Source organism: Trichomycterus rosablanca, chromosome 11 (assembly GCF_030014385.1).
Source record: "Trichomycterus rosablanca isolate fTriRos1 chromosome 11, fTriRos1.hap1, whole genome shotgun sequence".
Classification (NCBI taxonomy): domain Eukaryota; kingdom Metazoa; phylum Chordata; class Actinopteri; order Siluriformes; family Trichomycteridae; genus Trichomycterus; species Trichomycterus rosablanca.
The window spans coordinates 35630828-35657863 of record NC_085998.1 but is presented as its reverse complement, the minus strand read 5'-3'; the positions used below and the strand labels follow the sequence as shown (position 1 = coordinate 35657863).

The 27036-nt window shown below is 39.2% G+C and overlaps 1 protein-coding gene across 1 annotated transcript in view; it reads right to left on the bottom strand.

Moving 5' to 3' along the window:
* Positions 1–6508: 6508 nt before the first annotated feature.
* The window catches only part of sema3d (sema domain, immunoglobulin domain (Ig), short basic domain, secreted, (semaphorin) 3D), a 37358-nt gene continuing 16830 nt past the window's right edge, over positions 6509–27036 (bottom strand). The window contains exons 7-17 of the mRNA XM_063004279.1: positions 26343–26485; positions 23843–23957; positions 22820–22889; positions 22300–22444; positions 19722–19944; positions 18104–18192; positions 17950–17991; positions 16659–16816; positions 14735–14799; positions 14357–14493; positions 6509–8757 (exon numbers count right to left, since the gene is read on the bottom strand). Of these exons, the coding sequence (XP_062860349.1) occupies positions 8356–8757; positions 14357–14493; positions 14735–14799; positions 16659–16816; positions 17950–17991; positions 18104–18192; positions 19722–19944; positions 22300–22444; positions 22820–22889; positions 23843–23957; positions 26343–26485 (1589 nt within the window). The 3' untranslated portion in view covers positions 6509–8355. The remainder of the gene's footprint in view (positions 8758–14356; positions 14494–14734; positions 14800–16658; positions 16817–17949; positions 17992–18103; positions 18193–19721; positions 19945–22299; positions 22445–22819; positions 22890–23842; positions 23958–26342; positions 26486–27036) is intronic.

Below are 27036 nucleotides of genomic sequence, written 5' to 3'. Positions count from 1 at the left end.
AATGCTGCGATACATTAGCAGTTGAAGCCTTTTTGAGGAAAAAATTTTTAATTTTTCGGGGGTCAAAAAGACCCTCAACAGACTTAACTCTTAACAGTCTCCACTTCTTAACTTCTCATAAAATTCAATTAGTTATTTTTCCATTGATGAGAACATGAAGGACACTTGACTTCATTCTGGTGTTCATGGAAGAATGTCATGAAAGATAAAATAGTGCTTGCACCATAGGGGGCACCTTGTGCTGCAAACATTATATTTGTTGACTGTTATATAAACATACAAAACAATCACTGGCCCTAATGTGACTCTAATGTGACCGCCCATATTTTTTGGCTCTCTCACAGTTTGCAGCAAACATTGTGGATTGATTCCATTATTTCAGCTTCCTTCAAATGCAAATCTGTCCAGATGTTGGAAATACGATTCAAACAATATTTCTTATTATTTGCCATATGACTAGTTATGCAGGTTTGAGCAACTTCCTTGGCTTGTTATATGTACTCAGTCAAGATTGCAAAATTAAATTTAGTGGTTATTTTTGTTGCTGTAAGCTTTTGCTTGTGACAACTGTTCCTGTCAGCTGATTCTGTTTGCACATATTGGACATTTGCTGCCATGAATGATGCCTTTCAAACATTAGGCACTTTTTTTAAGGCACCTGCAGTTCTGGAATAACCTATTGGCCATCTTATTCATGGAGTTTGCATGTTCTCCCTGTGTCTGTGTGGGTTTCCTCCTGGAGCTCTGGTTTCCACCCACAGTCCGATGATGTGAAAGTGAGGTGAACTGGAGATACAAAATTGTCCATGACTGTGTTTGACATTAAACCTGAACTGATGAATCTTGTGTAATCAGTGACTATTTAAGCAAAGTGTAAAACATGATGTTAAAATCCTAATAAAATAAATAAATAAAGTAATACTTTCTGGCAATCAGTTTAAGACGATGTAGCTGTAAAGCTGTGTTTTGGTTGGTTAAGTTAGGCTCTTTTTTTCATGTGGTGTTTTTGTTGTCTTGTCTGCCTCTCTGTATTTTGCCGCCAGTCTGTAAACACTACTTAAAACTAGTGGATGTGGCTATTTTCATTACTCATACAGTCAAACATCCAAAATCCTCTTTTTTGGTTGAATAAATAAACAAGAAAGACAGAAGACTGTGGTTTTACTCAATAGCTTGTGTTCAGTACGTTCTTGTATTAAAATGTAAGTGTGGTTTGTAATGACAGTGTGCAGACAGAATTATAAGATACCCCCACAAGTTTCCTGTGAATCAAATCATCTCTTTGTGTGTGTGTGTGTGTGTGTGTGTGTGTGTGTGTGTGTTTGTGTTTGTGTTTAAAGCAGTCTCATGGAAGTGAGGCGGACAGACAAAGGATATAAATCAGATGTGAGCTTGGTAGGTAGTCATTACCCTCTCACAGTGAACAACTGTTTCTCCCTCTGTCACACATTCCTGCCGCTCACTGCCCTCAGGATACTATCAATATTCTCTCTGTCACTAACCGAATACCTCCTCCTCTCAATCGCTCAACATCTCTCTGAGTCTGTCTTCTTCATCATTACAGATGTGTTCACATCTGGAGACGTACACATGCCCTGTAATATTGTGCTAAAGGAAATGAAGACATCATTGATATTTCAATTCTATTCTTTTCATCCTGACACCTAACTCAGTTCTTCCTCTTCTGTAAATCAACTAATGTACTGTAATAATAGTAATAATGTGTATACACCAATTAGAATGTCATTAGACTTTATTTGTGGAAATTATAAGGGTTACACACTTTTTATAACTCTATTTATTAGGAATTTTAAAAACAAATAACATCACTTTTCACCTTCCGATGCATCTCTCAGCGTCGTACCAACTTTTTATTGCCGTCAGCTAGAAATGTATTTGGCGTAGCCACTGATGCACCGCTGCTTTCACATCATCATCACATGAAAATCTTCTTTCCCTTAAAGCTTTTTTGAGCATCCAAAAAGGCGGAAATCAGATGGTGCTAAATCCAGACCATAAGCGTCTCTCAGTCTCTCAGACACGACCGATTACTCCTCCTGCTGAAACTTTTTGAGGATCCCCTGTAATCAATTTATTTACATTTATGTCACTACTTCTTTCGAGCCTGATTGGTACTACTACCCCCAACATTTGTCTAACAGTGATTACATTTGACTGTTTAGAGATTGTATTGATTTTATGGGTGAGTTTGTATCAATTTTTTATTATTATTATTATTTTATTGTATTGATTTTATTGTATTTACCTTATTGATTTCTATTAGATTTTAATGGTTTATTAATGTCTGTAACTTTCTTGCTTTTGTAAGGTGTCCTTGAGTGTTTTGAAAGGCTCCATAAATAAAATGTATTATTATTATTATAACTTGTCAGACACATTTATCCAAAAGGATTTACATTTACATTTTCGGCATTTAGGAAACGCTTTTATCCAAAGCGACTTACAATACTGTGACAGTATACTGTGTAAGCATTTGAGGGTTAAGGGCCTTGCTCAAGGGCCCAACAGTGGCAATCTGGCAGTGGTGGGGCTTGACCCAGCAACCTTTTGATTACTAGTCCAGCACCTTAACCGCTAGGCTACAATCTACACAATTGAAGGTTAAGGGCCCAATAGTGGTGACCTGGCAGCAAAGGGGCATGAACCAGAGACCTTCCGATTACAAGTCTAGTATTCTAAGAGACAAATCTTCATGAAATTTCCAAATCCTTTTAATCTCTATTAATTTAAAAAGTCCGTTCTTGACATTTATAAATTCTTTCTCATTTCATGCCATGGTGTAGAATAAGCGTTATATTAATAGCTGCTCTTCAGGTTTATTATTCATATGAATCTTTAGTTTAATAATGACTTTAATGTTGTTCATCACACTGCATATGCTCAATGACTTTGTGTTAACTACAATAACAGACCCGGTTCTCCCCTGTGGCAAGAACATGGACTCTATTTATGTTTACACTGCACACCCACTCAGCCACCGCCCCTTTACTCTGAATCCTCATTTAGTCTATCACACCCAGCTGTTCCACATTTCTCCCCTAATTAGTTTGTGTATGTAGTACCCACTCTGTACCGCTCCTTGTCTCTTGTGTTATTTTGTAGTGTGTTGTTAGGTTTAGTTGAGGAAATAGGGTGTTGTATTTAATATTTTCTAATTACTTTTGTGATTAGCATAAGAATTATTTTCTTCTTTTCAGTGTTTAGCTTTGCATATATAAACATTTATATCATTTATATTTATAATTTTTTAAACCTTGCATTTCTGTTTGCTTCACTGAATGTACACACACGCTCCCATGGAATGAAATGAAACTGGCATTGTTTGAATTCCAACCAATGCTTTGTGATTATTAGGGTGATCATTAGCATGTGCTTGTACTTTACAGCATTAGCGTGTGTATAATAAGAAATCAGTGTTATTGTAAACACAGATAAATAAGAGACATGTGTACACAGCCGCACCAACATTTACATGTCAGCAAGATACATTATATGACCAAAAGTATGTGGTCACCTGACAATCTGCTGATTGAACATTCCATTCATTTGTAATTGACTTGACCTCACTCTGCAGCTATAAGCCTCCACAATATTTTAAAGTGTGTCTTTGATAAATTGGTGCCTATTTTGGACTCTGTGCAGGCCACTGGAATTCCATCACACCAAACTTATCAAAATGTTGTTCTGCTTTGTGCATAAGTGCACAGTCATTCTGGAACAGAAATGTGATGCTGTTGCCACAAAGTTGGAATCATTATATAAATGATTTTATACATGTTTTTTCTCTGTTTACTGAGACATTTTTTATTGTTTTTATTTAATTTTATACATAAAGGTAAATTCACAAATCACAGATTCTTATTTTTATTCAACACAAAATAAGAAAAACCGTCCCAATTTTTTTTTGAATGTGTTGCATGCATGAAATTCAGGAATGGAGGTATATTAACAAATCAAGTTGACCAGACAAAACATGAAATATCTTGGGTTCATACTGTCTGCAGTAAAAAAGTCAAAGTAAATGTAAGACTTTTATATTATAAAGTGAACAAAAATAATATCAAAAGAGAAACAAACATTTTTAGATTTACATGTACAGTATTTTTTCAATGTTCTAATTCAAAAGATTAGAGGCTAAAAGCACAGGTCTCTTAAAACCCATTTAAGAAGAGAACAGAATAAGAAGAACATTTGGATGGATGGGAGGAAGGAAGGAAGGAAGGGTGGCACGGTGGCTTGGTAGCACTGTTGCCTCACAGCAAGAAGGTTCTAGGTCCTTTCTGTTTGTAGTTTGCATGTTCTTCCTGTGTCTGTGTGGGTTGCCTCCAAGAGCTCCGGTTTCCTCCCACAGTCCAATCACCAGTCATGTGAGGTGAATTGGAGATACAAAATTGTCCATGACTGTGTTTGACATTAAACTTGTAAACTGATTAATCTTGTGTAACGAGTAACTACCTGTCCTGTCATGAAGTCTCTTGAGTTGTTTGAAGACAGTAAGAGAATTTTTTTCCAACACCTGGGTGCTGGTACATAGAAAAGTTTTAATGTCTGTTTCCCTGAGTCCTGAGAGGTAGATATTTAAAATCTAGTTTCTTCTTTAATTATTCGTTTCTATTACATTTCTAATTAAACAAACTTGAGTGGCTTTTTCCATTATTCATTCACTGTGTTGTGTGTTTATTTCTTGTTGGTCTTTGTTCTGTTTCTATTTTTATTTTCTTGTATTTTTCATTTTATTTCTTTTTTTTATCTTTCCAGTAAAGTAAAAAAAAGTAGCTCATGTAGAACATTGTTTTGATTTATGTTGATGCTGAGAGTAAAACGTCTTCCTCGTGAACGAAATATGAAATGAAGGCCACAAGTATTGGATTAGGAATTCGTTCCATCACATCGTTTTTAGTTTTATGGCCTATTTGTCTGCAAATTCCTGGCTCGGCCTTCAGCCCTTGGCGGTCCCGGTTACAAATTACATTACAGCGTCGTGTCACCTCGATCTGCCACCCCTCATTCCTCTGACAGTTAGTGGTTTGTCCCGAACAATAAATAAGCAATGGGCCTTCATAAAGCCGAAAGCATTGCTTAAAATATTCATTTGTTTTGCGCGCAAGACGGAATGGAAAAATTAATCATCCAGATATGAATGAATATTTCATAGGTCATTTCTAACCTTGTAAAAATATTTAATTGAGTCGAGTTCTGCCCAGCTATTTATTAAGACATCAATTACAAAAGGCAGACAGGCAAATAATTATTCCTCTGAGGTTGACTAATGGTTCAATGCCAACCGAGAATACAGCACAGATCTACAGCCATGAATTACAAACCTCACTGACCGTTCACCCAGAAATGGATTCCTCACTCAGAGCAAAAGAACTGACCTTTTAATGCACTTCAATCCATGTTTGTGTGCCACTGCTTTAAAACAGTCTTGTCTGGGTAAATGAAAGATTATTAACACACGAGCGTGGTACCCACAAGCCTGGCACACACAGTTGTAATTAAAATGATTCAACCCTCATTGCAATTAGGTTTATTAGCAAAATGTACAAACAGTTTCAGCTGTTTGCAATAAACCGATAAAGCTCATCACAGCTAATATAACACGTGGTTTCTCCAAATTCCAAACAGTCGCCTGACTAGAACCCCACAGAAGATCTTTGGTGGGATTTGAAGAAGGCGGTTGCAGCACACAGACCCAAGAATAGTAGTGAACTGGAGGCCATTGCCAATGAGGAATGGGCTGAGATTCCTCAGGGACGCTGCCAGAAGCTGGTGTTTGGTGTATGAATCACATTTGCAGCAGATCTGAACAGCAACACGGCGCTCTACTAAGTATTACACATGCCTAATGTTCAGTGACTTAAAGGTATTAATTTTACAGGGCTGATTGGGTTATACACAGTGTAAAGGCAAATCCTGCTCTTCTGTGTATGCACGTGGGTTAACAGGAGTATTTGGCAGAAGCTTTAACGTCCCGGAGTACAGGTCAGTTAAAAGATTAGGGAGAGAGATTTGGACGACGTCTGCAGGACTTAAACTCGACCCCTTAAGCACCAGAAGCACCACTGGCTGAGAGATTATGGAAGTCCTGATGTGTCCTGACCGTGAACACGTACACACACACAAACGCTCAGTCATGCAGTAGTCACCGCTGAAGGTTAAGGCTAACATGAGGTCAGGCTGTGTGTGGAGTGATGGATGACAGTAAGAAGTTCATCCTCTCTCTCTGTTTAATCTCATCTCTATGTGGTTAAGCACTCTTCCAACTGGTCAGACTGGCTGCCCATGTTGTCTTGCCTAATCGGAAGGGCTGGATGGTTTGGCTTTCTCATGAACCTGATCTCATGTAGACTTTGAAGGAATTTGAAAGAAGACTTTTGGTGTTTTTGTAAGTTTTACTACTAATTTATAGAATTGTGTTAGGTGAAGACCTACAGATAAGCGCTTGTAAGACAAGGTTTGCTTTTATGACTCCAGCCTAACCATGTACAAGAGAAAAGTTTATTTATTTCAATTTATTTGATTTCATTTTCATGATTTAACATCACTTTATCCTGGTCAGGGTCCTGGTGGGTCTAAGTAATATTTCTTTTGCATAAGAAACTACCTAACTACATACAGTAAAATACAGAAAATTTACTACACAAAGATGTATTAAGCGCTTAATCCTGCCCAGGTTCACAAAAGGACTGAAATCCATCTCCGAAACACAGGATCAAGGATTTCATTCATCTACACACACCTACATTTTTTGTTCAAGATAGGGTAGGAAAGAGTACCAATATGGACAAAGCAAGAACCAACAAACATCACACAGATAGTAAGTGGATATGAGAATGGATTTAGTAGAAACTTCTGGACCATCAGACATTTAGAAGAGTTTATTTCAACTCTGTTGTAATTATAAATAACTTTATATCAAATAAACAAACTAGCTACAAAATGCAACATACAGAAAGATATTTTTCCTACCTAACTTATGATGTTTAATTATAATTTTAACAGAACTATTGCATGCACATCTGTACAAAATATATATTTACAATCATTCAACATGAATGTATTTCTGTAACTGGTTTACAATTGAAATACTGTGAACAGAGAAGCAGTGGATTTTTTTCTAATGACATTTTTCCCCGTTACTGTTTATTTACCAAAAATACGTGAATCACAGGACCTGGTCTTTCTCTTGTCAAAAACTAATGTTGGTAAAAGGTGTAGTGATAACAATATATGAGTAAAATAAACTGGTTAACCGATAACTGAGAGAAAAAGTCATTGTTTGGAGTGTGTATCCAGATTTGCCGTTTTACTATGAACTTTTTTTAAGGCATTTATATAATCTAATATTATAAACAGTGAAACTGAAGCTGTTTTGTGTCACTATGGATTCTGACGGCATGTTAAACTGTACACATGTGGATCTGTGTGTAAAATTTGTATTTAAATGAAGTGGATAATTTGCATCGTGCTCCAGTATAAAGCTAAAACTCTGCTTATCATCTTATAGTAACACATGCTATCAGAAAAGCTTTAATTTATGGACTGTATTTTTATTCATTTTGATTAGCATGTTTAGTTAGGGGCGGCACGGTGGCTCGGTGGGTAGCATAATGTCGCCTCACAGCAAGAAGGTACTGGGTTCGATCCCCAGGCGGGGCGGTCCGGGTCCTTTCTGTGTGGAGTTCGCATGTTCCCCCCGTGTCTCCGATTTCATCCCACAGTCCAAAACATGCAGTCAGGTTAATTGGAGACACTGAATTGCCCTGTAGGAGAATGTGACCCTACTTGGAGTGAGAGTGAGTGAGTGTTTAGTTAGCACTTGCATCAAACTGTTCAGTCATCGGTTAACCATCAAGTAATGATGGTTGGTTAAGGGTTAAAAGAAACCAGCAAAATTTGCATCCCTAATAAAACTGCAAAAAGCATCGTATAATAATCAAACACCAATTTACCATGTTGTGGGAATATTAAGTTTGTTCAAATAAATCACAGACACAAATACAGAACATTTAAAGCAGATTAAACTAGTTACAGAGTTAACAGTGGTATATATAAGTGGTATATATTACTTGATCATTGTCTTAACTAACCAGTCCCTGAAGGTGGGCATCAAATGAGGCCTTATAGCAGGCTTTAGTCTCCATGTGGTCCCAGTGCCACTCATTTACAGCTGGTTTTGTGTTTATTTGTGTCTTTCTGAAAGGTCCAAGTTTCTGCACTCTAAAATCTAGAGTGGTGGTTTTAGAAAAATGTTTTAACACTTTATATAGCTGAAACAGCTTTAATTTGGGGCATAAGCATCTCTGCACTCTTTCCCGGAGTGCCGTCGACTCAGATGGCCGCCCCTTGGTGGTGCCGTCGGTTCCTGTTCTTCCGCAGCTCCTGCATGTGTTTCCACTTGGCTTTCTGCTTCTGCTTCTTCTCTTTGTGCCACAATGCCTCGCAGTACTCCTCCAGAGAGGGCACACTCAGTGCACGCATGTAATCCTTATAGCTGTGCCGAGACTCGGACATCACGTCCGTCAGGTCCGTGGGGTGATCTGGGGGTCCTCTAGCGACTGGGTGGTGCCCAGGAATGTGCCCACGCTCTAGGACTCTGAGAGAGACGTGGAGGAGTGCATGGGTGAAGCTGTGCTCCTGTGCTGTGCACACATAAAGGCCTGCATCGCCGCGCTGCAGCCAGCGGATCAGCAAGCCCCGCTCTGTTACCAACACCCGCTCGTCTGGTTTGATCTGAAACACACACATCAACTGTTGGGGAAAAATCCAATCCCAATCTCCAAATAAAATAACTGTGATCTAGTTCACTACGAAACAGTCCATAATAGTGCAGCTATCAAATATATCATGAATTTAAGCAGGGTTTGCATTTTCTGAGGTTTATTGAGGTCATGTTTTACACACTTTGGTAACATTCATGAGAGAAACGTTACTCGGTACACAAGATTAACCAGTTAAAGTTTAATCTTAAAACACATTAATGGACAATTCTGTATCTCCAATTCACCTCACTTGCACGTCTTTGGACAGGGAGAACATGCAAACTCCACACAGAAAAGACCTGGACTGCTCTATCTGGGGATCGAACCCAGGACCTTGCTGTGAGGCGACAGTGCTACCCACTGAGCCACCGTGCCGCCCCTTTTCTAAATGAAGTCTGATTTTGCAAACTGGGGGCTCCCAAACTTTGAATGTAAACCATGTTATTAATTGTTTTATGGATACATCATAATATATCATTGGGTTATAAAGAGTTACAGGAATTTCAAGCTGATATAATGCCAAAGGGGTGTTGGGTGCCACGCAGTGGTTTAAAAAACAATGCCACAGGTGGCGCACATTTGAAATACACCTATGTTAAAAATCAACACAGCAAAACAGCTTTACTTTGTCAATAAAATAAATTAATAGGATCACATTTAGAAAAATCTACTAACGATGGCTTAAGAATGAAATTTAGGTTAGTACCAATTTATTACAATTGCATATTACTATTTATAACACTGGTTTACCGAACAATATCATTTAAGGTATACATAAACAACAGCACATTTTAGCTTTTCAGTTCAATATTAAAGTGTTCACTTTATCATTCGTTGCAATCCACAGTAATTAGGTGTCACCTCTAACTGCAGATGGAGAAATCACATGTCACCTGTAGAGCTGCCGCTCATAAATCACTCTGACCCCTTGTACACGGCCAGGATAAGTGAAGTAGTGCACAGCATGACTCCCACCCTCTTTCGGACAAGAGGTGAGAGGCCACTATTTCACCTTTTGGCTCAGCTTCCTGTTGACCTCTCATTATGTGATTGGCCATTAAAGTCAGGTTAGACAAATCAGAAAACAATGAGCCTGTATTAAAGCTGCTAGAGGAAGAGTGGAGACTTAGGGTCTGCACAGTGTGTGTCGAAAAGTGTGTGTGTGTGTGTGTGTGTGTGTGTGATAAGCCAGTCTAATATATTCAATGTGCATTTTCACTTCTTTGGTGGCCTCTGACAGAGGAAGCCCAGTCCTTGTGCAGGTAGGGGTCAAGCCTGAGAAAGCTATGAGAGGATGCGGTGCGTTACAGTCATAAAGAGGCGATGACATGGTCAAAGAGAAGTCAGCCTGTCAGCATACCGAAGGCCGTCTCCTTTTTGTCACACTGCCTATCAATCACCGTCTCGATCTCGGCCTTTCTCACAAAACCGAGATTCCTTTATCTAAAAAGCAGCTTTCTCTCGTGTGTTTCACTGCCTGCCAAATCTGCTTTCACGTCATGCTGTTGTCAAGAGCTAAAACAATGCAGCTGTGCTTTACAGAAATGAGGGGGCTTCAAAGCATACCAGCTCCTTTAAACAAGTGCACACTTACTCATGCACACATCCACATAAAAAATCACACTTTACTGGCTTTTACTCTACTTTGTGCATATATTAGTGTCTGTTTAGGACTATAAAACAATAAACTATGCATAGCAGACTACTACGATTTTACAGACTTAGTAATATGACAGGATTAAAGGAATACTCCAGCTTTTGACCCTTGATTTCTAGCATCTGTAGCATATGTACAATTGACAATAATTACCAGGTTTCCCTCTGTTAAAAAGGAAAGAAAAGCCCTTTAATTTAAAACATTCCCTTAAAGGAAGTCTAAGCACAGTATATCAAGTATATAAAACAAGAGGACAGAACGTCAAGCCAATGCTCTTTTTATATAATTCAGACCTGGATTTTGAAGTGGGATTTCAACAATGTACCAAACTACATACAGATTTGCTCATGTACATGTGTTCGGTTGTCTTTCTGTATGTACTTTACAGCTGCTGTGTTCTAATCCACATTCTATTGGACTAACTAGTGATTAACAGACAGCTATCTTGTCTAGTAAGAGTTTTCTTTACAGCAAATGTTACAGGTATTAAAAGCTTTTCTTAACATTATTTCCACGTAAATGATATAATATACTGAATATATACTGTATATTATACCGTGAGCTGGACAAGACAGAGCCTACCAAATGTAATATGTTATACTGTCTATAAAACCAAGCTTAATATGGTTAAAAGATCAAAACTTTAAACGCTAGCTTGCAACCAGCTTACTTGCCACTAGCACATTTCCATAAGGACATACGATGGACATGGTGCCTGTCCATTACAGTACATTATGCATGCATTAATTAACAGCAATAATATAAGACTAACATTGATATAGACAACACAGTGGTGCAAAAGGTGCTGCACTATTCCAAGCTCTGTGTTTGAAACCTGCTTCGAGTCGGTAAACTAGCTATGCATGAGCAATAAAGAGATAGATTAGTTTATTATGCCCTAATTTACTAAAGTGAATATTATACTGCCTTGTACAGTGTGTTTTAGGTAGATCTGGACTCATCAAAGCCCTGTTCAGGAGGATAAAGCTGTGGATAAATACATTTTGAACTCTACACGGTCTCATGCCAGTTTCTCAAAACGTACATTCTAAAATGGCTTTAAACATTCCTTGTTGCAGGACTTTGGTGCCTTTAACCTTGATAAACATTCCTATCAAGATTTTATGAGACAAATATGGTAATTAAAGGTACTTGAATACTCGAGAGACATTCCACTTCTCCTGTCTCATAATAAAGCCCTGAGAGCTGCAGGTTTTTAGCGGGAGTGTGGGAGGAAATCACGCTGTTTTAGGGATGGCATGCTGTAATCTGTATCTGTTTAGTTTGGATAAATATTTGTGCCAGCGCTCAAAGACATACGCACCATGTTCGCACAAACACAAAGCAAGCATTTTGTTCCCATCACTCATTGTTGTTCTTTAAAGGGCAAAGTGTTGGGTCATCTTTTAAAATTGTGCTGCAGGTGTTTTGTGAATAATTGTGTGTGTGTGTGTGTGTGTGTGTGTGTGTGTGTGTATTGCAGGTGCTCTGAGCAGCTGTGTCATAACGCATCTGTTTTTGCAAAATGAGGGAAGAGGAGGAGGATCAGGGGGAAAAAAACTGTGAAATAAAACCAAAATCAAGCGGGGGAGCCTGTTTACACACAGCAAGACTTTAAATATTTTCCTGCAAGCGATATATAGCACATTCTGTAGGATTTCACAAAGGTCAGCCAAATCCTGACACACACACACACACATACATACTGTAAGTGTACATAAGTGCTCAGGCTATTCAGGAGTGATTAACTACAGTAGTGATGGATCAATACAGAAATGTTGCTGATATAACACACAGAGGAGTTAGCCCAGGACATATACATTCATCATAACACATACAGACACAGACAGACACACACACATAAACACACAGCAAAACACCCACATGGTGCACAAGGTCAAATTTGCCTTGATTTCTGCAGTGTGAACACTTCAGAGAGCCAGAGGAGGTGAGGATATGTGGGTGATGAGGGTTTAAATCTGTAACTAGAGTATATCTGTGTACGTGTGGATATTTATATATGAGGAATAATGAGGGCTGCTGGGTATTCTGAAGACCCAGAGCTGGAATAGCGAGACATGATGAATAAAAAAAGACAGAAGTCTATGTATTGGTGAACTAAGGTCAGGTTTGGAAAGTGATGCTGAAAATGGAAGCATATTAAAGAATGTTGGGAATGATGGAGCCTCTTGCTTATCTATCCACCGTCCTGCCTTTCACTCTTACTATCAACACATTTATCTTGATTAAAAAGGACATAATTCATCCTTACACTGCATATTAAGAAGTTTTTAAAAGAAGCTTTAAAAGTGCAATTGTGTGCACATTACATTTTCAGCTTTTAGCAGATGCCTTTATCCAAAGTGACTTACAGTACAGTGATAGTATACAGCCTGAGCAATTGAGGGTTAAGGGCCTTGCTCAAGGGCCCACCAGCAGCAACCTGGCAGTGGTGGGGCTTGAACCAGCAACCTTTTGATTACTAGTCCAGTACCTTAACTGCTAAGCTACAACGGTGCACAACGGTGATCGTTATTCATATTTCAAAGAAATATTTTAATTAAACATCACCATTAAACACCAGTTTCAATGCCGATCCCCGCTCTGATTGAGGAGAACGAAGCTAACCCACGCCCCCTCCGACACGTGGGCAGCATGCCGTACGCATCTTATCACCTACACTTGACGAGTGCAGTGCAGCTCAGCGTTGTGTACGGAGAGACACACCCTGAGAGCACTCTTTTCTCATCTCTGTGCAGGCGCCATCAATCAGCCAGCAGTCACGAGAGAGAGACCCCATCCGGCTTAGTCCCACCCGTATCTGAACAACAGGCCGATCGTTGTTCATGTGGCCGCTCAGCCTTAGCCGGTAGGCAGAGCTGAGATTCGATGCGATGTATTCGAGATCCCAGCTCTGGTTCCAGCGTGTGTTTTTACCGGCCACAACACTGTTTTTAATTTCAACTTCACCTCTTCTTATTTTCACAATTAATAAATCACTAATAAATGACTGGTATCTAAACAAAAAAGTGCAAAAAGGTACTGATACATCTGTTTTTTACAGCTACATCTGTTTTTATTCAAGCTAATATAAATTCCCTGTAATTAATCTTTATTAGGTATTAGAGTAGATCTCTGTTTATTTGGTGTTCTTTCTCTTGTTGTTAGATAACATGTTCAAAATTATGTAACTTGAGAGACAAAGAAACTATTTTACCCCAAAACACATGTGCTTTCAATAGTTTAACTGCGGGTATGCTTATAAATTAGACTTTGTATAATTAGACTTGGAATAGTAATAGCATTTGTTTGCTCTTCTGCTTTTGTCACAAAGCTCCCACAGATCATAGAGCAGCTTTAAAGGGTGGACGGACTGATCTGGATATAAAAGAAGATGTGATTAAGCTGTAAGCTGAAAGATATATTATCAACACATGCTCTAACACTTGTGCTAAAGCACTGTGACATTTACATTTTAAGCAGACGCTTTTTATCCAAAGCGACTTACAGTACTGTGACAGTATACAGTCTAAGCAATTGAGGGTTAAGGGCCTTGCTCAAGGGCCCAACAGTGGCAACCTGGCAGTGGTGAGGTTTGAACCAGCGACCTTCTGCTCACTAGTCCAGTATCTTAACCACTAGACTACAAATGCCATGTTCTCCCTATGGTCACATGGGTTTTCTACTGAGTGCTGTGAGTAAATGGGTGAGTGTGTGGTGCCATGAGTAGGGTGTATTCCTGCTTATGGAAATATTTGACTATATTTAGAATGAGAGAATGGTGGCTCATTACACTATTACAGATTAAAATAGCATAGATATGGATGAGCAGATCAGATTCACAAGTCAATTAAGTCTGTGCTTTAATGGTTTTGATTACACACAAAATGTGTTCATCCGAACAGTTGGTTACCTCCTGGCGATGGTCTGCTCCTGGTCTTTGTATAAACCAGCGGATCTCGGTCTGCTGGGATTTGGGGATGCACTCCAGGAAAGTCGAGTTACTCTCCACACCATAGAGCACCTTCTCCTCGACGTCCTTACCCGAAACTGCATACGAAGGAAGACGAAAGAGAGATTGCATTTAGATGACGGTGAGCGTGAGTGCATGTTTGTGCGTTTACCCTGACGCAGTCTGTGAATAAAGGAGATGTTCAGATGTGGTTGTGAATTCCATTAGGTGACCCCCTCTGGACGATGCTGCGTTCCCTCTTAAGCGCAATGCAAAGCTCTTAGCTAAGCTTTTATACTTCACACAAACACACACACACACACACACACACACACTTACCATCATCTGTGTCCCAGCAATGGCTAGATGGGTCTCCATGTCTGACATCTTGTCTCCTCGCCCTCCTGTGGGCACAGACATGCAAATGCATAAAAAGATGAAAACAATATGGTCATGGTCATGGCGGGCGCGGGCCTGGTTTTTCCAGTCACCGGACACAATGCAGTAACACACCCCAGACAGGACGCCAATCCATCTCTGTGCGTATGTAGCTGCAAAGCCGGCCGATAGCGCTGCTGACCTTGCCTCTGGTCAAAGCCCTGTGATGGATTGGTGACTGTCGAGGGTTTTCCAATTTACATGCAGTGTTTCTTGTTGAAACCAGACCTGCTTTGACCCTGACCAGAATACAGCAGTTGTTAAAAAAGGAAATTACATTTTAGATCTGCAAATGCAAACCAATAAAAACTGTGTAGGATTGTGGGCATTTCATTCTAATTGTAATAAATATAAAGTTAAGTAAAGTTAAAGTAAAGTTTTGTTAAAACAATGAGCATAAAAATACACTATTTGCAATAATAAGTCAGCAGGTGCAGAAATAATCTCTCTCTCTCTCTCTCTCTCTCTCTCTCTCTCTCTCTGACTCTGCATTTGCAGGGACTGACCTGACCTGCTTGTGTCAGCAGCAAACCTGAACGCTGGAGCAAGAGAGAAAAGGGCAAGAAAACTTTTTTGGCAGCTCACATACATCATCTCAACAACAAAGCTGCTCTAATCAATTTGCTTGTCCAGTTCACTCCCAAAACGCTCTATATCAGAGAAGCTGTAGAAGAAAATCAAATATTTATATTTTTTTTCCTCTGTCGAAGTCTAAAAAATAACTCACCATGAATAAGTGGGTCAGAGTGAGGGCATAGCGGAGCACACACGCTTTACCATTCACTAACTTTTCCCCCAATGTCACGTACAATACACTACATATTACCCTTTTCATTATTAACTTAAACGTACTCTCAGTACTACTTATTTATATTAATACTACCTTCTTATATTAATAATGTAAACATAATTCTGCTACTCTCATCTGATATTTACTCTCCTATTTAGTACTCTAAGCTTTCACATGCATACATGTTTACCGCCCAGCCCTGCGGTGAATGAAGCGCAAATGTCCTCGTACCTTGGCGTTGATGCCTGTCACATGATACATGGCAACTCGATGGACTATAATATAATATAATATAATATTAACTGACAGTATTGACTGCATTTATATGCAGTTTTGTATGAAATGTATTTTAGTTTAAGACATGATAGCTCTGTAGTTGTCATCATTCAGAGATGTGAAAAGATAAGAAAAGGAAGAACCTGGTTCATGAAACTTTATAGCTTCAATAAATCTTATTAGGAAACGTGGGACTGCTATCTATAATGCAAATCTGGTCTATTTGTTTCACAGCTCACTAGTTACCCTGCTGTATTTTTTACACAGTGCAGTGGTTATATTTCATTTGGAATCCGACAGTTTAGGGTTTTGTAAAACAGTGAGAATTAGTTTCTCTCTGCCGTGTCTGTGCTATGTTTCTGTCTATGTCATATAAACAATTTGATCCAGTTTGCTGCTGATCTTTTTAGAGCACTGTTAATGTGACAAAGTTCAATCAGATTTGCTAAGCATTGAAGCAGAAAATCAGCATTCTGTGATATGCTTAAGGTAGTGCAGCGACAATGTAAGTGGCACTGCTTCACTCCATAGGATACAATGGTACATGCATACTAATCTACTGAAAAAAAATGATAAATAATAACTAAAAAAGTTGATAAAAAATTATACTTGAGTATATAAAATGATATATAAAACAAATTAATAACATACAGTACATACAGTGGGTAATGTCATAACAGCTGCAGTCTGGATCCGCACATGTGAGTCAATAATTTAAGCACCAGAACCCATTACCTAATTGCTCGTGTGCATATTTACCTCTTGGATGTAGGTACATATCTGGAACAGTGAGAGCCATCCCAGGCACAGTAAGGGTCTCGGGCCAAGCAGCACTCCGCACAGCCCTGCCCATAAATGTGACACCTGTGCAGGGCCACAAGCACCAGTCCGTCTCGGCCTCCGACAAACAGCTGCTGCTGCAGACACACAGTAAAACCGGCCTCACACTCAGAACAGATACAGTCACATGACCCAGAAAAGTACCTACAGGCATTATAACAGAGGCCCATTATTAAAAAAAGTCTCTCTGATTGATATGCTCTGTTTATTTGCTCTTAATTAAAATAATTACAAATATGTTTTCATCTTTAGAATTTTCCCCATTCTATACTTGAACTTTCACCTTCATGCTACACTGATAAACCAAACCATTAGGACACAAAAACAGCTTTGACCTGCCAAGACATGGACTGCACAAGACATTTGATGGAGTCCAGTTGTATCTGGTACCAGGGCTGCAAAATGGATCAACCTACAATGCATCCTGGTGCCATTTGTTCTGTAAAGTAAACAAACGTGCCCAGTTGTAAGCAGTCGTGCCCAGTCCTTCATATAATCTAGTAGAAGCCAGGATTCATCTGTCCTGTCGACATTTTTCCACTCCTTCAGTTCCAGTTCTGCTGGAACCATACACAGACAGATTTAATGCACTGTATGTTGGGAGAGATTCACCTCATCACCAGTATTCTTCTGGTGGTCTGTACAATATTTCAAAGCCCTGAGTCTTGGCTACTTAATTATCTGCTGTTGGTTTGTGGCTTGTCCTTCCTCAGAACACTACCCATCATAACTGCACCCCTTGCTGTTTTTGCGATATTTCAACATAGTCATCAGGTCATAATGATTTGGCTCTCATCAATCAATGAGGCCTTTTTGTCTAATCATATCTGTTGGATTCAACATGTGTACTACACGATTTTGGTTGATTGTAAATAGAAAGAGAGAGAGAGAAAATGAGAAGAGAAGAGAAGAGAAGAGAAGAGAAGAAGGGTGGGGAGAATAGTCTTCCATCCCTGACCCAGCCATGAACTTGAGTAGATAATAAGACAAGCAGGAGAAGAGTGTGTGTGTGTGTGTGTGTGTGTGTGTGTGTGTGTGTGTTATACATGACGGAAGGATTGCGTGATAAAGAGAGTGACTGAGATTTGAGAAAGAGACAGGTCATAATTAAAAGAATTAAATAGGATCTGAGCAGATAGTAGATGTGTTTATGTTAATCATTATAATGTGTTAATAATTATATAGTAAACTGCACGTTCTGATTGCATACTTGTTTAGAGGAGATTTCCATACTCAGGATGGGCGAGGGAATCTGAAATGAGACATACAGCAATAAGTAATTAATTAAAAACACACACCAGAGAGTTCTTACATATTTACTCACTGATTTATAGCTTTAATAATTGTTTGATTCATCGTGTTACCTTAAAAACTTGTAATTCCTCTAGGATCACCTCTTCTGCAACCCAGTTTTCCTGGGTGATACTGACCACTTTTAAAATTGACCCAACATCTGTGAAACACACGTGAAACGTTTCAGTGTCTTTCCTAATCTTGGAACACAATGCCCCCTGTTGGTGGACAGTATTATATACACAGTGCATTAGTGCACCGTTTTAGGTATACAGTATTTATCTTGTGTCTGTAGCTATTGACAATTCCATCAGGTTCACATAAATAATATATACATCCCTGGGAAAAATTAGCAAGAATGAAACATAAATTAAACATAATAATGAATAAAGTTACTTGGTATGAGCTTTTACTCTTGAGTTTCTTACATATTTAAGTCTTGTTGGTATCCTTGCGAGCAGCTCTTTAGAGAAAGAGTCAATGTTGTTCCACTCAATGTTAATGACAATTGATAAGTAGTAAAAAAGTCTTTAATGTGAGACCAAATATACTCTAAAGAGTTCATATGTTTTGGACTAGACCAAATATGAGCCTGATGAACTTGTCAGTTCTCAGGCCACTTCTTAGTGGTCTTTACAGTGTAAGCCAGGGGTTTTCAACCTGTGGGGCTGGGGGGGCGCGAGTGCCTGACGAGATTTTTTTACTTATAAAACTAAAGCAATTAATTTTTCACCCAAGGGGGACATATTTGATTAGTCTCACTGACCACGCACACAAGCACGTTTAATGTTATTCAGTTTAGTTTAAACCTTCAAAATAGAGCTCACAGTGAAGATAACCGGTGACCAAAACAACGACCGCTGTTATAGGACGTGTTTGTGTCTCTCTGTTCACTGTATCGATATACAAGTGATTCATGAGTCGATTCATTTTAAGCGCAGCGTAAGTTTCTTTTCTCAGCCATCTCTCCGTTTTTACTGTTATTAATGAATGTAGCAGTTTTAAATAAACACCAACTACTACTGAACTGTGACTCGCTTACCTTAAAAAGCTCAGGCTTAATTAAACTGGTTATTACCACAGATCGGTAACCGACTCAGAGTCGTTCTGTCTGTGGAGCTAAACGTTTTCTCTCAGTCAGAGCAGATGATCCTGAACTAACCAACTTAGTAATTGATGAACTTTTGTGTGTGCCTGACATGAAAAAGCAAGAACTGCTTATGATTGACCAAAGTGAACCACGAATTTATATAATGTGCCGATAGAATTTCTCTATGATTTCTGAGCGGTGGTTCACCAAGGGGAGGGGGGGCGTGGCGCAAGGGATGGGGAGCGCAAGTCGCGTTTGGCACACGAAGGGGGGCGCATGTCCAAAAAGGTTGAAAACCCCCGGTGTAAGCAGGAGCATTGTCATGTTAAAAAATAAGTATTAATTCTGTACACCAAAGCATTAATATAATTTTTAATAGATTACCAATACCAGCAGCTAAAACAGGCTCCTCACTTCTGGACACCTCTATCTCCATCACTGTTTAACTTAAATCACGAGCGCCCACACAACTCTGCTGATTCACTCTGAAATAAACTTTCCATATTCTGCCGAAACCAATCCTTATCATACAGAAAATTAACTCATAACCAGCCTCTTCTCTGCACTAGCATACATAAGGCCCAGGGTTTTTACCTTACCTGTGCCCAGAAACATGACAGCGTAGTGACCATCCTCAGCAGAAACACGATCTACGGCAATCTGTGTGAGCCGGTACTCGGTGTTAACCCTGGTGAAGATGGGCCGACCCGTGATCGGGTACACGGAGTGGTACATGAGCGGGTGATAACGGATGAACCTAATGACATCATCAGGGAAGTCTTTCGTGGTCCTTATGTGAGGGTCATACGTTTGACTCGGGCACTGTTGGAGAAACACAGACATAAAATTTTACACACATGTATACTTTAAGTGCTTTTCTTCAGAGTAAGGTTTATTTAGTTTGTTGCCAGAGACCTGCTGTCCTGCAGATTTTAAAGCTTGTAAGTTAGTTATTAAACTCTCCATTAGCTGGATTAAATGTGTCTGGAGCAGTAAAAAGTTAAAACTTGGCAGAACTGTGGGTCTTAACAACTGACATTAGGAACGCCCGATTTGTAAAGCACCACTTTTATTAGGGTATATCTCCCTCTCGTGGTGAAGCTCTTAACTACAATACAGATCAGCAGGGTAACATGAGCTTAGCTTAAGACTTGTGTTAGACTTGTAAACAAAATAACAAAAACGTTTGCATACAAAGGAATTTTAAATGTTCATCAGTGAACATCAGTACAAAGGGAAAAATCAGCACTGTAACAAAATTAAATCAATTACATATTTCATTTGATCTAGTTTGTGCAGAAACAAGGATCACAGAACATTTCTAAGTACACATTTAACAACCAACTTCCTCTTTGCTTGTTAAGAAATTGGCACGAGGGAAGAACACCTTAAACAGGGCACCTGTCCGTTAAGGAGTTTCGGCCAAACCCCTCGGACATAGCCAATCATGTTTGTGTAGATGCTCAGCCGGCTTTATTTATTTATGTTCTGTTTATTTCCAGTGGAGGACCTACACAGGTCACGTTGCCTTCAGAGAGCTCACAAAATTGTCAGGCAGACGGTATAGGACTATCAGGACAAGGACAAACCGGCTCAGAAATAGCTTTTACCCCACTGCAGTACGAACCTTGAATACATTTACATTTTACATTTTCAGCATTTAGCAGACGCTCTTATCCAGAGCGACTTACAGAAGTGCTTCTATAGTGAACATTTCATTTCTCAAGTTTAGGAAAACAACAGTCGAAGAACCCAAATCTGCTAAAACCTGTTAGAACCAAAAGAATGGAACAAAATGTTAGTAAATAAGTACAAGTCAGCCTAAGTGTTCAGTAAAAAGGTGATGAAGGTTTTTAATCGTTTTTTAAAGACAGCAAGAGACTCAGATGTTCGGACAGACAGAGGAAGTTCGTTCCACCACTTCGGCGCTAGAACAGAGAACAGCCTTGATGCTCGTCTTCCTTTAGTCCTGGATGGGGGTTCAAGTCGAGCGAGACTAGAGGCTCGGAGGTTGCGTGGTACAGAGCGGGGTTTGATTAGACCCCGAAGGTAGCTTGGGGCTGGTCCATTTTTGGCTTTGTAGGCGAGCGTCAGTGTTTTAAACTGAATGCGTGCAGCTACAGGAAGCCGGTGAAGAGAACGTAGCAGTGGGGTGATGTGGCAGCGTTTGGGTTGGTTAAAAACCAGACGGGTTAGAGAATACCTCTGTTTAAGGTGTTTTCAAACACAAGGGACTGTGCAATTTCAGGTTACATCGTTTTACAAATAGGGCAATGTGCAATGTCCATCAAATGACAGAAGTGCTATTTGTGTGTTATTGTTATTGTTGTTATTATAAATGACAACAGGTTTGTGTTCTATTGTATTGCTGTCTTTGTAAATTCTGTAAATTTTGGTAATTTTTTGTAAATATTAGTTTTTTAAATGTATTGTTTATTGTTCATAATGCTAGAGAGTATTGCACCTTAATTTCGTTATACCTGGTATAATGACAATAAAGATATTCTGATATTCTGATTCTGTATATATATAAATAAATAAATACATAAATAAACAAAGGTGTTATAATTACATTTTAGACAAAGTTCACTGATGTCAGAACACCCAATGAACGCTAATTATTTTGATTGACAAGGTTCTCAGGGTGGTCCATTGCTGTATCTGACAAAAACAACATTTGCCTGTTTGACACCAGCAATTAATGTTGCATTTACAAGGCGTAGTTTTCACTTCAATGTTTGCACCAATAAACAAATTGTTTACCTTCCTGAATTACTTTTGCTTAATTTTTATGGTTCAAGGAGAACATCCTGTTCCTGTTATTTTTACTCTCTCTCATTGTCAGGACAGCTCGTTTGTTATCTCTAAAAGCAAAAGTGTGTCCTGCGTCAGAGAGCTTTTATGTACAGCTGACCTTTGTTGTAAAGCCCACAGCTGCATCACATCGTTCAGAGGCTAGTGTGTTCGAAAAATAAGTGCAGACCGCTGGTTTTTATATGCCTATCATTTACAAAGCTACATGTTTAATCCAGCATTATGCAAAAATTATGCGAAAACTGCTGGAATCCGATGACGATCAGATTACTATTGTTTACGTACGCAAAGCCTTTGTTCAGCAGTTTCTCTTCTATTTACATAAAAAGGGATGGGACATAAAAAAAGTTGGGTGGTCCTGACCGTTCCTGGTCTCGGGTAGGGGATCTTTCCCTCGTATTCCACCCAGCGATGATCCGGTCCTTCCTTATGAGCAAAAGGTCCATTGAATACAGCGCGAATGTCCTCCAAATTATACACACACACTGCTGAGCCTTTAAAGATAGAGCTGACGACACACACAATAACACAAGGCAAATGTTTACAGAAAGCAACAGTGTAAACCAAAGCATAAACGTTTTACACATAAACACTTCCTGCAGTATTATCTTTTACTTAGATCTTGGCAATCGTTTTATAACAATAAGAAACCTATTATAAACAGCTGATAGACTGTTGTATGCGTGGTGTTTTGACATACATATTATCTGATCATAAACTGAGCATGTGGTGCTGTGTTTTTCAAAACCCAGAGAGATTTGGTGGGTTTATAAACAGGTCCACACGTCATCAGTCATCAGTTAAATCAGAATCACTTAACATTATATAATATAATCACTCCTGCATTCTTACTCTGACTGTAAAAGTAAAGATAACAATGTACCTAGTAGTGGTGAAGACTCCATACACCTTGGGATTTCTCTCATCTCTGGTGGGAACCATGAAGATGTCCTCTATAACATGCACAAACACACACACACATTCACATTCAGTGATCCTGAATTGCACCTATAACAACTACATTCATAAATCAAATTGACTGGCATGAGAGTGTTCACACCGTTATTGATTTGAACTAGCTGGCTGATGTCATATTATGTATAGGAAGGCGATTTAGTAGTGAAATACAGTACAGGCCAAAAGTTTGGACACACCTTCTCATTCCTGTGGTTTTTGTTAATTTTTTTTAAATTTTCTACATTGTAGATTAATACTAAAGACATCCAGACTATGAAGGAACACATATGGAATTATGTAGTAAACAAAAAAGTGTTAAACAAACCAGAATATGTTTTATATTTCAGATTCTTTAAAGTAGCCATCTTTTGCTTTAATGACAGATTTGCACACTCTTTGAAATTTTCTCAACCAGCTTTATTAGGTTTCCACCTGGAACGGTTTTCAATGAATGTTTGCGCCTTGTCTAGAGTGAATTTCTGGAATTTGTTGCTTTTTTAATGTGTTTGAGACCATCAGTTGGGTTGTGCAGAGGTAGAGTTGGTAAAATATAAAACATATTCTGGTTTGTTTAACACTTTTTGGTTCACTACATAATTCTTCATAGTTTGGACGTCTTCAGTATTAATCTACAATGTAGAAAATAAAAATAATCAAGAAAAAACATTGAAGAGAAGGTGTGTCCAAACTTTTGGCTGGTGTGTCCAAACTTTTGGCCTGTACTGTATATTTAGGAGAACGTATGTATTTACACTCAAGACCTTGATTTTCAAAATATTGTTACACCTGCATTTTATGTTGATAATCCTTATTCCAATAAATCCTAATCCTGACACCCAAGATGCATGAGATAATCAAGTTTTTAACAGAATAATGATAGTGCGGTGTGTGAGAAAACAGCAGGAATTCACATCAGCAAGTGTTTGATTATAAAAATCCCCCTACGTACGAAGCTCATTAAAGTGCGTATCCACTCCATCTGTTCCTGGAATGGAGCACACTAGCCGGGCCTTGAGGAATGTCGTCCACTTGTTGGTCAGACTTCTCAAACCTCCTACATCATTCTGAAACGGAGCGACACATACAAAAACACACAGGCAGTAAGTGGAGCATCTTTAATCGGGCTCTTCGTTCGAAACCCACAGGTGTGTCTTTTTAACAAACCATTACTTTTTATTGTATGGACTCCATAAATAAACTTTCATCAGACAAGCTGAAGTCCACCATCTGTCCCTGATTAAACCAGCTTATTTAACTGAGAGTGTGGGGACGAGAGCTAAATTCATTAATTACACACAGATCCCTGCACTGAGACAGAGACCAAAAGCGAGAATGATAGACTCGTTATTTGAATCTGATATAGACCTTTCATTAATTAATGTGTGTGTGTGTGTGTGTGTGTGTGTGTGTGTCTGGGTGTCTGGGTGGCTTCTTCAGGCTTCTATATGGGAAATTTGCCTAAACCTTTGTTATTCCATAAAAGAGTGATCAAATACCTGCTACTGAAGTTATTAAACACAGCATATTTCATTTTCTGCTACAATTCTTGCTGACTCGTGCTTTCATTTGAAGAGGGAGGAAAGAATATTCATTGGGGTTAGTAGTAGTGTTATTTAACTACCTTAGTCTTTAGAGTAGTGTGGTCTGATCTAGAAGGAGACAGGAATCTGGCTGTGCAAAGATTTAGAGCTTAACTTTCAAAGCTATAAATGATGACATGCTTTACAGCAGTAATTTAGCAAAAGTTTAATAACGACGACACTATTATTCCTGAGATGGTTTGCATAACGTTTACTGGCAACAGTCTCTGTTATTCAAAAGCAGCCAGGATCAGACTGGTATCTTTAATGTCTCGATCATATTTTGGTCAAAATAAGCTAATGAGTGCTTACAAAACTGCTTGTAAAAACAATAGCAAATGAGTATATTATGTGCCCATGAAACACAGACCCTCCAATTAATCAGTATATAATTTTTAATGCACTATTATGGTAGGTTTTCTGAAAGCAGGACGAGATGAAAGAATTTTACCAACCATCATTTGCTATTATCATTAACAGTAACTTCTTTAATGTATTTAATTCATGTTTCACTTCATGAGAAAAGAATGTAAAGCCTGTTTGATCTAAACTCACGTTAAATGTAAGTCCTGGCAGCCACAGGGTCAGCCAATAAGCATTTACAAAAAGCTTTGTGTTTCTGTAGAATGAAGATCTAAATCTGTATAGTTGTTTTCTTTAGAGAGGTCTTAAGTTTAGAAAGGTTTAAAATTACCGACAAAGCTCATTTTAGCCTGATTGCACAATGGTACCAGAAAGCCTTAAATGGACTCACCGGAAGCCGCTCAGGTGGCGCAGCGGTAAAAAGAGACGCGCTGCAACCAGGGCTGGATTCTGAGAAGCGTGGTATCGAATCCAGCCTTGCTTTACCGGTTCGAAGCCGAGTGGCTATGTGAGCAACGATTGGCCGGTCGCTCATGTGGGGGGTGGGACAAAGAACCGGATGTGGGTCTCTCTCTGTCAGAATGCGATTGCGTTCTCTGCCGGCTGATTGGAGGCGCTTACACAGAGATGGGAGGGGGTGCCCTTAGGGTGTGTCTCTCCGCATGCAACGCTAGGTGGCGCCAAACTCGTCGATGTGTGGGTGGCAAAGATGCATCCGGCTGCTGCTCGTGTTTCGGAGGGGATACGGGTTAGCTTCGATCACCTCCGTCGGGGCAGGGTTCGGCATAGACAGAGAGGAAGCACGATGCTAATTGAACAATTGGATGCGCTAAAAAAAGGACTCACTGGAGCAATACAGTGGAAATAATTGCTATTGGCATAATTGCTCTAGTGTTAGAAAATTAAATAAGATTGTTTAATGTTTATTTTATCTAAAAACCTTTTTTATTTTTTGTGTTAATAATCACACATTTTTTACCGCTTGCTGCTGCGCTCAAAGTTCAATCTAATTGAACTCTGTTTGCCACTGACCGTTTCAAAGTGCCGTCAATAACACAAAAGTTAAAGAGAAGCAAAAAGCACAAAGGCAAAGCACAGAGACTGAATAAGAACCACAGTAATGTGAGAAACATATAGCATGGTGATATATGGCCTGCCTAGTTCCTGCAGTGGACCGGTTAATTTAACACTTTTCTACCAGAAGCAAGAGACCAGTTAGTACAACTGCAGCCAAACCACACAAAGAGTTCCACTGTCATCATTAACAACTGCTTAGACTTCGACTACATACCCAGACCTTTACTCTGATTTACAAGCCTGGAAACTGTACATCAGTACACTTTCAACAGATCACCTCAAGTGGAGCGTACCAGGAAGCCAGGTTACCCAGGGGGAACATCAAACCCATTCATTTACTATAAAATGACTCGATCAGAGAACACAGGGCACAAATTCAATCAGGAGGAGTGAGGTTGGCTGCACGGCCATTCCCACATGGATGCTTACCTTGCAGACACGAGCTACACGTGACAACACGCCTTTGTCCATGGTGCTTCCGTCCCGGGATGCCTCACGGAAGAAAAAGTAAATCTTGTCATCATCAGGGTTGTACGTGTCAGCAACGGAATGAGCAGCTATAAACTTGGCCTCTGTGAAGACAAGGGTCGAATGGCAGTATGTTTTAATTTACTGTCGCAAGTACTATTTAATTATACCTACAGACATGGGGGAACAGCAGACAAAACTTATTATTTATTGTCATGTTTGTATATGGACAGTAGTAGTCTAGTCGGTAGAGCTTTGGACTATTAAACTGGAAGGTTGTGGGTTCAAATCCTGCCTCTGTTATGCAGTCACTGCTAGGTCCTTGAGAAAGGCTCCAGTAGTTCCATGCAATAGCATTTTTTTTTTTCATTTTACATTTACATTTTAAGCAGATGCATTAATAAAGAGACAATTGTGACCACATACAATCAGTAAAGGCACTTTCTTAAGAGGCCAAAAACTGTGGAAACTTAGAGGTTGTGGGGTTTGAACCAGTGACCTATAGAATGCCAAAAATGTCAATGTCAATAGATAGATAGATACACTATATTGCCAAAAGTATTCACTCAAGACATGGATGAGCGAGTTTGGTGTGGAAAAACTTGACTGGCCTGCACAGAGTCCTGACCTCAACCCGATAGAACACCTTTGGGCC